Source organism: Spermophilus citellus, assembly GCF_964194105.1.
Source record: "Spermophilus citellus genome assembly, chromosome: 18".
NCBI lineage: Eukaryota > Metazoa > Chordata > Mammalia > Rodentia > Sciuridae > Spermophilus > Spermophilus citellus.
The window spans coordinates 17,243,823-17,257,356 of NC_138200.1; the positions used below are offsets into that span (position 1 = coordinate 17,243,823).

The window sequence follows — 13,534 nt, forward strand, 5'->3', positions numbered from 1 at the left end:
AGCCCCGCCCCCACTCCTGGACCAGACCAATCCACGCGCTCTCACTTTTAGGATCCACCAATCGCCGCCGTTCCTTCTCCACTGCCGGGAAAAGGACTCGCCCTCTTCTTAGACCCAGCCAATCCCGAGAGGCCTTTTATAGTTCACAATTCTTCCAATAGCCACACCGGAAACGGCCGGGTCGGGCCGAAGCTGAAGCTGGGAGGAAGAACTGGCAGGAGTTATCCCGGTCTGCGAAGGGTAAGCGTGGCGCGTGTGCACTGGCGTGGATCCAAACAGAGAGTAATGGCTTCTTCTATTTATGTCCAGCACCTAGGGGGTCACTTTGTGCATCATATTCCCGGATTTTGCACTATATCCATCCCATTCTGTAAAATGGGGAGGCGAAGTCCCGAAATTGGAAGCAATTACCATAGAATATTTTTTAAAAATTAAATCAAGGGAAGCAATCAGCCAAACCTAAGCGTGGAGAGAGCCGAGCACAGGGCTACCGTCAGCTTAAACACGTGCGCGGCTCCGGCCCTCTTTGGCGCCGCTGCTTGGCCTGACCCTTCCTGCGACCTGTAGCGCGGCGGAGCAAGTGCGGAAGGCTTGACAGGCAGTTCGTCGCTATGGAACCAGATGGGACCTACGAACCGGGCTTCGTGGGCATTCGATTCTGCCAGGAATGGTGAGAAGGGAAGTAGGTGCGGAAGGGGAGCAAGGACTTGCTCAAGGGCTGACCTCTGACTTCCTCCTCCCTACAGTAACAACATGTTGTACCCCAAGGAAGACAAGGAGAACCGCATTCTGCTTTATGCGGTGAGTGCGAGCTCGCAGACCTCCCGGTGGCCTCCAGCCGCCCCACTGGATCCCCTCGTGGCAGCGTGCTACTTTGTATGACACACACTTCCTATTCGCTCCCGAAGTGTATTGGTCTCACCTATCACTTTCTTGTCCATCTGGCCCGTTGTCATCCCCTCCGGGAATCTCCCTGCCCTCCCATTCCTATTGGTGACCCCTAGTCTCTTGGTGACCCGCCACACTCGCCCTTTCACAGTGCCGTAATTGTGATTATCAGCAGGAAGCCGATAACAGCTGCATCTACGTCAACAAAATCACGCACGAAGTGGAGTGAGTGTCGTGACCAGGGATTGGGGGCAAGGGTGTTGTCTTGGGAGTCCAGGTCTGAGCTTATTTATTTACCTCCCCATTCCTGCAGCGAACTGACCCAGATCATTGCTGATGTGTCCCAGGACCCCACGTTACCACGGACTGAGGACCATCCATGCCAGAAGTGAGTTGGCAGCTAGCAATGGGGCGGGAGCATGGCTTGTCCTACTGGGTGGTGGAGAGAGGTGGGAAAGGTGTATTAAACTGGGTGACTGGGCCTTCCCTTCAGGTGCGGCCACAAGGAGGCGGTGTTCTTCCAGTCACATAGTGCCCGGGCTGAAGTGAGTTGGGGGGGGGGAGTTTCCTGGGAACCTGTGGGTGGAGATATAAATATTGGGGTGATCCTGCCCTTCCCTGAATCCTGGACTGGATCCTTAACATTGGGAAAGTTTCCTTGGCTGTTCTTTTGGGATGAGGCCCTGCTGGGTGGAGGGTCCTATGCTGTGCTCTGGAGGCTCCAGACCCTTCTAACCAATTATCCTTTCTACCAGGATGCCATGCGCCTGTATTATGTATGTACTGCCCCACACTGTGGCCACCGCTGGACCGAGTGACCCCTCTTTCTCCTAATAAATGCCAGGTTCTGTTTGTTTCCTGTGTTTATTTGCTTCATGGGTAGGATGCTGGTATAATCTCAGGTGGCCCCATGCAGGGTGCAGTGCTGTGCATAGGCATCGGGCCGTGAACTGGTGAAGCCACAGTCCTCACACACATGCAGCTTCTCCCTGCGCTCACGATAAGCATAGCTGGCCGGCTGCCCATGCACCTTGGCGAGGTGTGCTTCCAGGGAGCATCGCTGGGTAAATGCTTTACCACAAGCTCCACAACGGAATGGCCGGATTCCTGTGAAGAAGGGGTGCAGAGTCGGGCAGGGAAATGGCCTTCTGACTAAAGGTTTGCCACCTTCCTCTCTAAAATTGAGCATTTCCTGCCCCTATCCCAAACTCATCAAACTTCTATTTATGACCCATTTGCTACCCACCACGCAGTACAAACATGGGCCAAACCCCTGTGACCACTGTCCCTCACTAGAAAATTCCTTCCCCTGGGGAAGATGGTGGGAGATGTTCCTTTGCACCCTGCGATTTGGGACCTGAGTTCTGTAGCCAGCATCCATCTTGTCTCCACTACCATGGCTTCACCTTATACCACTTGCTGGGGTCTGAGGTGCATCAAGTCTCAGGCCTCTTGTGTCCCTGCCCTATGTACATAGATACTAGGAATTCCACATCCAGGGCATCTGCCTTCATTCCATCACCATCCCACCTGGCCCAGAAGCCCCTCACAGTCCTTGCCACTACTCACCAGTGTGAGTCCTCATGTGGCGCTTGAGATCGAAGGCATCGTGAAAGCCTTTGCCACAGCAGCGGCACACATGGCGGCGAGCTGGACTGTGGCACTTGAGGTGTCGAGTCAGCATGCGCTGCAGTGGGAAGGCCTTGGGGCAGAGAGGGCAGCCAAGTGTCCCAGGGCTCCTGGGAGCAGAGGCCAGGGTTCCCTGCATGGGCTGCCAAGGAGATGTAGAAGTTAGCCCCTCCATCTGGACCCTGCCCATACTTGGCATAAAAATACAAAATACTCAGAATGCAGGATGAGGAAGGCTGGAGTCTGATCAGTGCAAACACATGCCACCTTCTTCCCAGGGCCTTTCCTAACCAAACCCCATCATGCTTGCCTTGCTTGACGTTTCTCCATAGCAAGTATCATCCTCCAACATACTAACACATATTTTTCTAGTTTTATTGTTTGTCCTCAGCACCAATCAGAAATAAAAATTGATTACAGTGTGGATTTTTGTCTTACTACTGTTAAGTGCTTAGCACCTGGCTCAGAATAAATAGTGAACTAACCTTGATCACATTTGCATTCTGGCTAGTGCTTTCCTTCTTCCCTTGCATGCACAGCTGAAATACCCCTTCTGAGAGGGCCCAATAACCCTTAGCCCCCATCCTGCTCTTATCACCTTGTCCCATGTTCTGGCATAAAAATTAATCACCATCCACTCGTTTGCTGGGATCCTTCTCTGCCCCACTGGACGTAGAGATATCTGGAGCACATCTGTGGCTGTCTACCCGAGGAATATGGGGCTTCATTGAGACCTAACTGAACTCATTCTAGGACAGGAATGGCATTCCCAGCAGGGAAAACAGGTCTTGAGGCTGAAGGGCATGTGTAAACAGGCCCAGGAGTAAGGGGCTGTCAGCTCTCGGAAGGGGCAAAACAGCTAGGGCCTGAGGGTCAGCTGCAGACTCACCGCTGCCCAGGGGTCCCCAAGGCGGGAAGACTGATGTGCCAGTGGCCCGGCCAGGCTTCTGCAGTCTGAAGAGAGAAAGCCGGTGGTGATGCCTTGCCTCTTCCCCTGCCCCTCATCCCCAGGCTCAGTGAGGGGCCCACCTGGAATATAGGCATCTCCTCGGAGCTGGTCAGGCAGGTCGCCCCAGTTAGGTGGTTGTGGACGCCGACTCCTGACCAGGAAGACACGAGGCATCACCTCAGGAATGGAGAGGCGGTTGCTCACAAGCAGAGTTTCCTCCTCCACCTGCTGTCAGACCTCAGCCCAGGACCACTATCCCAGGTGGGAAGGGAGGGATGTGGGGGAGGAACCTCTTTTTTATGCAAATTTTGAGACAAGCCCAGGGAGCAGACTTTGCTGGCTCTAGTAATCTCGACCCTACGCCTGTCATTCATCCCCCTTCTTTTAGACCAGGTTCCTGAGGGTACTCTGCAGCCTCCGGGGACAGACAAAATTCCCAGAGGATCAAGCCAGGGGAAAAGAGCCTAGGCATCTCTGGGGGATGGTGAGAGGAGAGAAACACGGCTCCAGGCCTGGCAGGAAGAAGGACTTGAGCATTGTTTGTCAGGCAAATCAGTCACCCCCGGACATCCAACAGCGTGCTTGGTTATTCAAATCACAGCAGCTGTCTGAGGAAGCAGGGGAAGGGGTGGCTGTGATTGTCCTGCTCTGGAGGGTGTAGGGAAGACAGCAGAGTCAATAGGTAAGGACAAAATAAAGGTCTAGGCTGTGCATCCTCAGGCAGGAAGGAGGCTCTACCTCTCTGATCTTCAGAGACCCAAAGCTGATATAGTCAGAAGCTCTATTCAGGTGTATCAGGCATTAAAACACCCTTTTTTTTTTTTTTTAAATAAATCATTTCCTGTGACTTCCCTTTCCCGCTGTTTGGAAACTAAAGGGGGTCACCTGATATAGCCAGGGGCTCCCTGTACCTTACCAGAAGTTCAGGCTCTGTTCTACATCAGTTCTTATCTAACTTCTGAACTGGGATTGAGGATTTTGAACACTCCTCATGAAATTATTTTCTCTCATTTATTTACCAACAATTTTCTAAGTTCTAACTAGAGACAGAACCTAGCTCAGCACTGAAAATGAACATATAAGTCCACGGAAGATAAAGCATTGACAGCTCAGGATGCTCAGGGCTGTGAAGGGGACCCAGATGTGTGGCTCACACCTGGAATCCCAGCTACTCAGGAGGCTGAGGCAGGAGGATTGTTAAGTTCTAGGTCAGCCTGGGCAATTTAACAAGACTGTCTCAAATGAAAAAGGCTGGGGTGGAGCTCAATATTATTATTATTATTATTATTTTATATATTTTAGCATTTCTAGCAGGTCCTGGGTTCAACAAATAAATAAAAATAAATGTAAAATAAGTAAATAAACTGAAGAGAGTGAACAGGCAGAACCACCCAAGCTGTGACAGAAAAATCCTGGAGGACTTTGGGGTTCCCAGAAGAGACTCCTGATCAAGTGTGGGGATTCAGGTATGGCTTCCTGGATGTGATCCCTGAAAGTAGATGTTTCTGGTGAAAGGGAGAGGGCGTTCCAGGCAGAGGGAGCCTTCTACCAAGACTTGGCAGTGTGAGAAGGAATATCTGAAGGATATGGAAAATAAGTCCAAGGACATCTCTCCCATCTGCAGCTGTCTCCCCTATGGCTTGGTCTGGGGTAAAATTGAAGCTTTTGTCATTTAAAATCCCAGGCCTCTGCTGGAAGGAAGGGACACAAAAGGACTGAACAGGCATCTGACCCCTCGATCCTATGGGTCAGCTGAACCCCAATACAATAAGCCCCAGGAAATTCCCTATTCACACTCCCGTCCTACCCTAATGGATCAGCTGACCCTAATATTGTGAACCCCAGGAACTACCCTCCTGTCCCACCCTAAATGAAGCCCATAAAACCCAGACCCGTGTTTTAGCCTGCTACCATTTTCTTTTTTTTTTTTTTTTTTTAAAGAGAGAGTGAGAGGAGAGAGAGGAGAGAGAGAGAGAGAGAGAGAGAGAGAGAGAGAGAGAGAGAGAGAGAATTTTTAATATTTATTTTTTAGTTCTCGGCGGACACAACATCTTTGTTGGTATGTGGTGCTGAGGATCGAACCCGGGCCGCACGCATGCCAGGAGAGCGCGCTACCGCTTGAGCCACATCCCCAGCCCAGCCTGCTACCATTTTCTATCCCCAAAATGAGCCACATGGAATGTTTGACCCATTGACTCTGCTGCTGAATAAAGAGCTTCCCGCCTCCCACCCTCTGTCATTCGTGCTAACAACATGCCCTGAGAGTCAGTCTTCCTGATTCATTTCTGTGGGTCTGTGCATCAAGCTTTACCATTTAATCTCCTGAACTTGGGCTTTCTCACTTTCAGTTTCTTCATCCTGAATATGGGACTAAGGAGTCTCCCTGATGTGATTTGTGTTGAAGATTCCCCGTCGATCACAGGTAGATCACATTCAGAGAGTGTTTAGCATGGGGTCTGGCAGAGGCTGATGTGTTAGTGGGGGTGGTTAAGAAGCCTTGAGGGGTGAAGTGGCCAGGAAGGCTGTGGATCCGTTGATGCTAGTTTTTTGTTTTGGGGTACTGGGGATTGAACTCAAGGGCATTCGACCACTGAGCCACATCCCCAGCCCTTTTTTGTATTTTATTTAGAGATAAGGTCTCACTGAGTTGCTTACAGACTGGCTTTGAACTCGCGAGCGATCCTCCTGTCTCAGCCTCCTGAACCGCTGGTATTACAGGCGTGCGCCCAGCCGGTTGATGCTGTTTTAAGTGGCACCTCCACATCACAGTTGCTGGATTTTATACAACCATGACTGGTGTGCCTTTTGCAAGTCTGACAGTTCAGTACATAGGAGCTGGAGTTTTCCTGGCCTTTCAGTTACTGGGGAGGCCAAGGGTAGATGTGCGACACTGGTGAGTTGCAACAAAGGATGGCTAGCAGATGGGGAAGAGCTACTTTCTGTTTTCAGTACTGTGGATTGAACCTAGTGGGCTTTACCACTGAGCTACATCCTTTGCTCCCTACTTTTTAAAATTTTGAGGAAGGGTTTCACTAAATTACCTAGGCTAGCCTAGAACTTGCAATCTTTTTGCCTAAGGCTCCTGAGTCAGTGGGATTGTGGGTGTCACCGCAGCTCCTGGCTGCTTTGTTTCTTCTCAGGTGCTCAGTTCACCAAGTCTCCTGGGGCAACTGGTTCCTGTGTTACTTCTGAAAATGGATTTGGGAAGAAAATGATTCCAGGCATCATTTTTCCCATGCCCTTCTCTAACCTGCTCAGCCCTGCTCCATGCCCTGGGGTACTGACCCTGTTGCCCCCTGTCCCATGCTCTCTGGCTTCCAGTAGGATTGAAGCAAGAATTAAAGACAGGCAGTTAGTGTAGCTGGGCGATCAGGTCAGATGGAGAAAATGAAGGCCAGTTTGGGAGAGACCCGCCCCCTGGGAGATTGGAATGTTAATACCTCCAGAGCCCTTTGATTACCAAGATTACTTGCCTATATTGCCCCTTTGTTTTTTCAAGGGGGTATGGACATTGAACTCAGGGGTACTCAACCACTGAACCACATCCCTAACCCTATTTTGTGTTTTATTTAGAGACAGGGTCTCACTGAATTGCTTAACGCTTTGCCTTTGCTGAGGCTGGCTTTGAACTTGCGATCCTCTTTCTCAGCCTCCCTCTAGCCACTGGGATTACAAGTGTGTGCCCCTGAGCCCAACCAGAAGAAGATTGTTAATGAAGCCACTCCTGAGCAGATAGGGAGCTGCTAATTAATGTCCCCTGGGCTGCTGCTCCCTTCCTACATGGCACTCCACCTTGGCCCTTCCAGCCCACCTGCATCTCCCAGGATGCAGGATCCGGGAAAGGAACAAGATAGGGGAGAAGAGCACAGGAGAACAAAGAAAACTTAAGATATATAAAAGGGACAGCACTTCGTTCTCCCATGGATTCCAACTCTGGTCCCCTTCTTCCTACCGGGAGAAGTCTGTGTTACTATTCTTTGAATAAAATTTCTTGCTTTCTACACTTGCTTCAGCTCTTTTCTGATGTTAAACATCAACATTTGGGGAAGCAGATAGTAAGGGCAGTATCAGGATTTAGACAAAGGGTGTCCCCCAGGAGATAGGGAGGAGAGTAAGATCAGGAGGTTGATTTCCCCAGCTCCCTCCATGCAGTTGCTAGGGCCACAGCTCCCCTCAGGGCAGCCCCCGCCCCAAAATTTGCTCTTCTGGGTTCTCCTTCCCTCCTTTTGTGCCTCCTGCCTACAGGTGATACGAACTCCCCTCTGGCACCAGTACTGGATGCTGTATCAGCCTTGGCGGTTTCCCTGGTCCCTGCCCACATCTTTGCAAATGGCTCCTTTGTTTAACTCTTTGGAATATCCCCCAAGAGTGTGAGCATCTTCCTGATGGGGCCCTGTTGGTTCACAAACCTCCTGCCTTTGAACACTCCACCACCAGCAGGGGTTTCTTTCTTTTTAAAAAAAAAATTTTTAGTTGTAGATGGACACAATATCTTTGTTTTATTTATTTTTTTTAATGTGGTGTAAGGATCGAATCCAGTGCCTCATGCATGTGAGGCAAGTGCTCAACCACTGAGCTACAATCCCACTCCCCAGCAGGGGTTTCTTCTTCTTCTTCATATATGTATTTAGTTGTAGGTGGACACAATACCTTTATTTTGTTTATTTGTTTTTATGTGGTGCTGAGGAATGAACCTAGTGCCTCACACGTGTGAGGCAAGTGCTCCATCACTGAGCCAATTCCAGCCCCTGCATCAGGGGTTTCTTAACCCTATGGTTTGTCCAAAGAGCAACTCTGATTTTTCCAGGGATTAAAAACTTGGCATTTGGGCTGGGCATGGTAGTGCATGCCTGTAATCCTAGCTACTTAGGAGGCTGAGACAGGAGGATCATAAGTTGGAGGCCAGCCTAGGCAACTTAGCAAGACCCTGTCTCAAAATAAAACTTAAATTTTTTTTTAATTTGTTATTTTAGTTATACATGACAGTAGAATGTATTGTGACATATCATACATACCATGGAGTCTAACTTCCCATTTTTGTGGTTATACGTGATGAGTCATGTATTCACATATGAACATGGAAAAGTTATGTCTGATTCATTCTACTTTCTTTTCCATTTCCATCCCCCTCCCTCCATCCACTTCCCACTGTCTAATCTGGTGAACCTCCCCATGACCCTGTGTCTGTTCTGAGTTAGCATTCATATATTGAGAGAACATTTCGCCTTTGGTTTTTTGGAACTGGCTTACTTCACTTAGCATGATAGTCTCCAGTTCCATAGATTTACTAGCAAATGCCATAATTTCATTCTTCTTTTTTTTTTTTTTTTTTTAAGAGGAGAGAGAGAGAGAGAGAGAGAGAGAGAGAGAACTTTTTTAATATTTATTATTTTTTAGTTTTTGGCGGACACAACATCTTTGTTGGTATGTGGTGCTGAGGATCGAACCCGGGCCGCACGCATGCCAGGCAAGCGCGCTACCGCTTGAGCCACATCCCCAGCCCAATTTCATTCTTCTTTATGGCCGAATAACATTTAATTTTGTGTATATACCACTCAAAAAAAAAAGTTTTTTAAAAAGGGTGGTATTAGCACAAAAAGACTGGGCCAGATGCAGACTTCACAGATCAGCCAAATGCTTTTGTTCAGGAATGGGGAGTCATGGTTCTGATGGACTCACTCTCCTGGTGGAAAATGAGCCACTGAACAAAGAAGGGGCTGGGCTTATGTAAGTTATGGGTGATTTAGTGAAGTGTGTCAGTTTGGGCATTCAGGAATTTGGGTTTTTGTGTTGGGAGTCAGTGGTTAGCACCTGGAGAGGATTTATCTTGCAAGAGATTAGTGTTTCCTAAAGACTATCATTCTAGGTTTGATGAAACACTTTCTCTCCACCAGTGGCCAGCATCTGAAAAGGATTTATCTTGAAAGAGATGAAAGCTGTCAGTGTATGGCTTTCTATTTCATTCACTCCCTTTCCCAGGCCACACTATCTTGGGGTTTTTCATTTTCCATATCCAATAGGTGGCGATGTAGCTCGTTGGTAGAGTGAACCTGTGTTCAATATTCAGTACCTCCTACCCCCCCAAAAGCTTTGCATTTGAAAGAGGGGATCTGGATCCTCTTTAACTACCAGCCCACCCTCCTTTCTTGCTGAGAACCCAATTCTGTGTCAGCAGCAAAATGCCCAGAAGAGGAGGGATGGCCCAAGCAAAAGCAAATTGAAGAAATCTCCATTCCTGTTTCCTGTAATGAAGGGGAGGACTCTGAGAAGGATTTGCATTTCTTTCCTGCCACCTTGGGTCTGCTCTGCTTCATGCCTTTGCTTCTGATTGAATGAGGATGTACTGCTGGGTGCCACAGCAGCCATGTTGCAAGTGTGAGGCCCTGAGCTGGAAGGTGAAACTGACTCAGGCTGACAGAGGAGAGGAAGAGGCCAGGCTCACGATGACATAATCAAGAGTAACAAATGTCCCTAAGCTTGGGTCTCTATAAGCCAAGTGTTTGCTATGATACAGTTTATTATGATGCAGAGTGAAAAGAGGGGTAATTGTGTGAAGAACTGGATACCATACCAAAACTTGCCTCAGGAATCTCGGGGGCAACAGTGGCCAAAAAAGGAAGGAGGGTCACAGTCCTATGAGAGTGGTCTGTGTTAGTGTTTCCTAGATTATCATCCTAGGTTTGATGAAACACTTTCTCCCCTGGAGGGCCTGGACTGAGCCCTGGGGCAGAGGTCAAATCTGTCTAGAAGTTCTGGGCCACCTCCCTGAGGCAGAGGGAGGGAGGTTTGACAATACTGGACATCTCCCCAAATACCAACAGGGACTTTAGTCCTTCCCTGGCCCTTCAATCAGCACAGTGAACCTCTTGGCCTACCTAGTTTCACGGCTATTGTTTTAATTTCAGTGTCTGTGCCACTTTCTGGAGGGTGAGTGCCACCAGGCGGATGCTTTGCCTGACCTGTTCCTCACTCTTCCCTGAGGAGTTGAACAGTGACAGGCACCTGGAGGGACTGGCAGGTGTTCCTGAACAACAGCACGATTGGTCCTGAGGTGTGGCACGGTTATGGCAGCAGAGGGCTGTGTCCCCATGTTAAGAGGTCCAGCTCTGCCACCAGGCAAACTTAGGTTCCTGTCTCAGCTCAGGGGCCTGGGTGAGGAACTGAATCCCTCTGATCCTTGCTGGTGGGACATGAGAACCAACAGACGGGAAGAACTCACAGGCCACAGTAGGCCACGAGGTAGGACTGCCGCGGCCCGTCTGGTTTCCTTTACATAGAAGTTTGGGGCTTGGGGGCATCTGTGGTCATGAGTGGCCTTCTTGGCAGATATACCATGTGGCCAGATGCCAGATGCTTGCTGGCAGCTCACGGGTTAAAGTTGGACCCAGTTTTGCTGGAGAAGGAATTACTGGTCCCAGCTGCTGGGTAGCCTGGGCCTGCTGCCAGGAGTGTCCAGTGGGCCAGTCTATTTGTTTCTCCTACTTTCACTATTGCAGATGGAACAATAGCAGCCTGGACCTTAAAGGACCACTGGTGTGGCAATACATGTACTAGTGGGCAAGGCTGATCGTGGTGATCCACTCAGAAGTTCTGTGGGTTTGCAGGCTCTCAGCAGTGGGCAGGGATGGGGGGCCAGGCCCTCTCTGGAGTACAGCTGGGCCCCAATGGGGAAGGACCACAAGTGAACAATCCCTCTGTAGGAGCTCAATGGTCTGGGTACAGGAGATGTGGGAGGCCAGGCCCTGAGGCTGTCAGAAGCTGTCAGAAGCCGTCCAGGGGTTGCATGTGGGTCACCACGCATGGAAGCCTTGTGGATAGAGACATCTGGTGTCTGGGAATGACCAGTGGACATTTCCTCTGGTCAACTGCCCAGAGACAACGTGAATTTATTTCCTGCTCTGCCATGGCCCACACAGCACCTGCCAAGACTCCCTTGAAACCTTATCCCTGCCTTTGATGTGCCCCCTTAAATCAACCACCAGAGCCATCTCAGAACAGGACGGATGTGAGTTCCCGGCAGGTCTATCTGAGGATGGCCCTCTTCCCCTCTCCCTGCATCCACCTGACGGTGGCTTTGTGGATGGGCCAAGACACACACCAAGAACTATTGTTCCAAGCTGTCAGTTTATTTCCTTAAAATAGCAATTTCTTCAGAACAAGGCGGGTTGCTAGCCTCAGTCCCCCCGTGCCTTCCTGCGCACGGCCTGCACCAGCAGCTCTGAGTAGTGTTCCAGCAGAGCTTGCAAGTCTGGACTGGCCAGGGGGCATAGCATAGGTGGGAATGGGGGACCTGGGCTGGCCAGGGGGCATAGTGTGGGTGGGGACGGGGGATCTGGGCTGGGTAGGGTTGGGGCTGGGGTCGTATCAGTCCCAACTAGCCAGTCGCTGGCTTCCAGCTGGCTGTGGATCCAAAGGAAGGTGGAGGCCAGCTCAGCCTGTGCTTGCTGCTGTTCAGTGCCCACCTGGTTGCTGGAGACCAACTGTAAGGGATGTCAACTATGTCAGGGGCCAGCCAGCCCAGACAGTCCCAAGGAGCTTCCTCAGCCCTTTCCCTCAATCATGGCTTACCATGTGGTAAAGGTCCAGGGCTTCTTGGAAGGCAGCCTGCAGTCTGTGCACGATGCTCCCCACATTGCTCAGCTCAGGGGGAGCTGAAGGAAGGACCTCAGCTGGCAGCCCGTGTTCCCTCCAGTGTCCAGGGCTGCTCCGGATCAGACTGGGTGCATCTGAGGGTGGACAGGAGGGAATGAGCAAGACACTTTGGCTTTCTACCTGCTCTGGGAAGAATCCAGATGGTTGGGCTGATTTCAAATGTTGTTCTGTCTAGAACACTTCCCTCAGTCCCCAACGTTCCCTCCCCTTCTCTCTGCAGGTCTTTGCTAAATGTAACCTCCTCCCTGTGGCCTTTTCTCATCCTCCTGTTGAAAGTGGCCACTGGTGCTCGCCTTCTCACTGCCCAGCCCCTTCTCTTAGTTCTCTTTAGCACACAGCACTCTGATAAATTTGACAATTTCCTTATAGATTTTGTCTGGCTATCTCCCCCAAGAAAGATGTCAATTTTCTGTTACTTTGTTTGCCACCATGTCCCATGTCCCCAGGACCTAGAACAAGGTTCAACACATATATTGATGTGCTCATTAAACATTTATGCAAATAAATGAACAAATGAAAGATTTGCAGAGTTCCTTTGGTTAGGTCAAGTGCCCAGATTAGAAGCTGAGCCAACTAGCACAGGGGATGATCTTAGGGGTCTGTCCCTCGTCCTCAGGGTAACACTCACCAGGGGTGGGCTCCAGGAGGGATGTTGTGCCACCAATGGCCCCAGGCCTGGTGTCTGCAAGCTGGGGGCTGTTGGGGTGGGCAGGAGGGGTAAGGGGCTCAGGGGCTGGGAGCTTTGGAAGAAAGACAGAGTTGTGGAGCCTCATGGTGCTCACATCAACAGGGCTGGGGGCTAGGAAGCTGCCTGTTATACCCGCTACACCAGGTTGGGTGCCTGTGAACTCCTGGGACCAGACACACGTGGTAGGTGGCTCCAGCGGGGGTGGAGGCAGGAGGAGCCTATCATAGACACTTGACAGGGTCAGTCTCAAGCTGGCTCGGGCCTCATGGTTGCCCCAGGAGGGCAGGACAGGTTCTTGGCCTTCATTGTCAGAACTGGGTATCACTCTGGTGGTCATGGCCTTGAGCTCCTGGCCCAAGGAGGCCAGTTCCCCGATGGATGAGGGCCTGTGGAGCGGCCTGGTCAGCTCAGCCACGACTGGGCTCTCACTGTCCCCAAGGGAGATGCTGCGTGATATCCTGGCATGGGAGCTAGCAGTGGTCTTCATGTATGAACAGGGTGAAGGGAAGACACCCTGAGCCAGGCCTGGGGCAGGTATCGTTGTGGGTGTCGGCTTCCTGTCTGTGGTTGGCACTGAGGAGGCAGGGACACAGGGCACCAGGCCTGGGAGGCAGGGGCCTGTAAAGGAAGCAGATGGCTCACTCTCAACACATCAGTCACAGAGGGTACAGGGTCTGAATGGATACTTCCCACAGTTAAGCTGGGCACCCAGGGCTGTTTGTCTAGAA

The 13,534-nt window shown here is 50.6% G+C and overlaps 3 protein-coding genes across 5 annotated transcripts in view; 1 reads left to right on the plus strand and 2 right to left on the minus strand.

The window, feature by feature from the left end:
- The first annotated feature begins 161 nt into the window (after window positions 1-161).
- Window positions 162-1,740, plus strand: POLR2I (RNA polymerase II subunit I). Of its 3 annotated transcripts, none has more exons than XM_081274002.1 (7): window positions 162-240; window positions 442-670; window positions 747-801; window positions 1,040-1,113; window positions 1,202-1,276; window positions 1,382-1,433; window positions 1,644-1,740. In XM_081274002.1, exons 2-7 carry the CDS (start codon window positions 612-614, stop codon window positions 1,704-1,706), a joined length of 378 nt encoding a protein of 125 aa, XP_081130128.1. In that variant the 5' UTR covers window positions 162-240; window positions 442-611; the 3' UTR covers window positions 1,707-1,740. The 3 variants fall into 3 exon arrangements, with proteins under 3 accessions (XP_081130128.1, XP_081130130.1, XP_081130129.1); XM_081274004.1 differs by having other exon boundaries at window positions 1,064-1,113; XM_081274003.1 differs by having other exon boundaries at window positions 169-240; window positions 568-670.
- Window positions 1,741-1,786: 46 nt separating this feature from the next.
- OVOL3 (ovo like zinc finger 3) lies at window positions 1,787-3,640 on the minus strand (the record flags this gene model as incomplete). Its single annotated transcript, XM_081274001.1, has 4 exons — window positions 1,787-1,995; window positions 2,458-2,659; window positions 3,407-3,471; window positions 3,547-3,640. 4 exons carry the CDS (start codon window positions 3,638-3,640, stop codon window positions 1,787-1,789), a joined length of 570 nt encoding a protein of 189 aa, XP_081130127.1.
- Window positions 3,641-11,584: 7,944 nt separating this feature from the next.
- The window catches only part of WDR62 (WD repeat domain 62), a 40,600-nt gene continuing 38,650 nt past the window's right edge, over window positions 11,585-13,534 (minus strand). Inside the window, exons 30-32 of the mRNA XM_081274005.1 lie at window positions 12,747-13,424; window positions 12,035-12,192; window positions 11,585-11,946 (exon numbers count right to left, since the gene is read on the minus strand). Of these exons, the coding sequence (XP_081130131.1) occupies window positions 11,641-11,946; window positions 12,035-12,192; window positions 12,747-13,424 (1,142 nt within the window). The 3' untranslated portion in view covers window positions 11,585-11,640. The remainder of the gene's footprint in view (window positions 11,947-12,034; window positions 12,193-12,746; window positions 13,425-13,534) is intronic.

Bases quoted from the DNA above. Each gene is read 5' to 3' on its own strand.
- POLR2I (XM_081274002.1), top strand. From the start codon at position 612: ATGGAACCAGATGGGACCTACGAACCGGGCTTCGTGGGCATTCGATTC. The intron at 1,114-1,201 runs GTGAGTGTCGTG...CCATTCCTGCAG, and splicing joins AAAATCACGCACGAAGTGGA to CGAACTGACCCAGATCATTG. The intron at 1,277-1,381 runs GTGAGTTGGCAG...CCTTCCCTTCAG, and splicing joins GAGGACCATCCATGCCAGAA to GTGCGGCCACAAGGAGGCGG.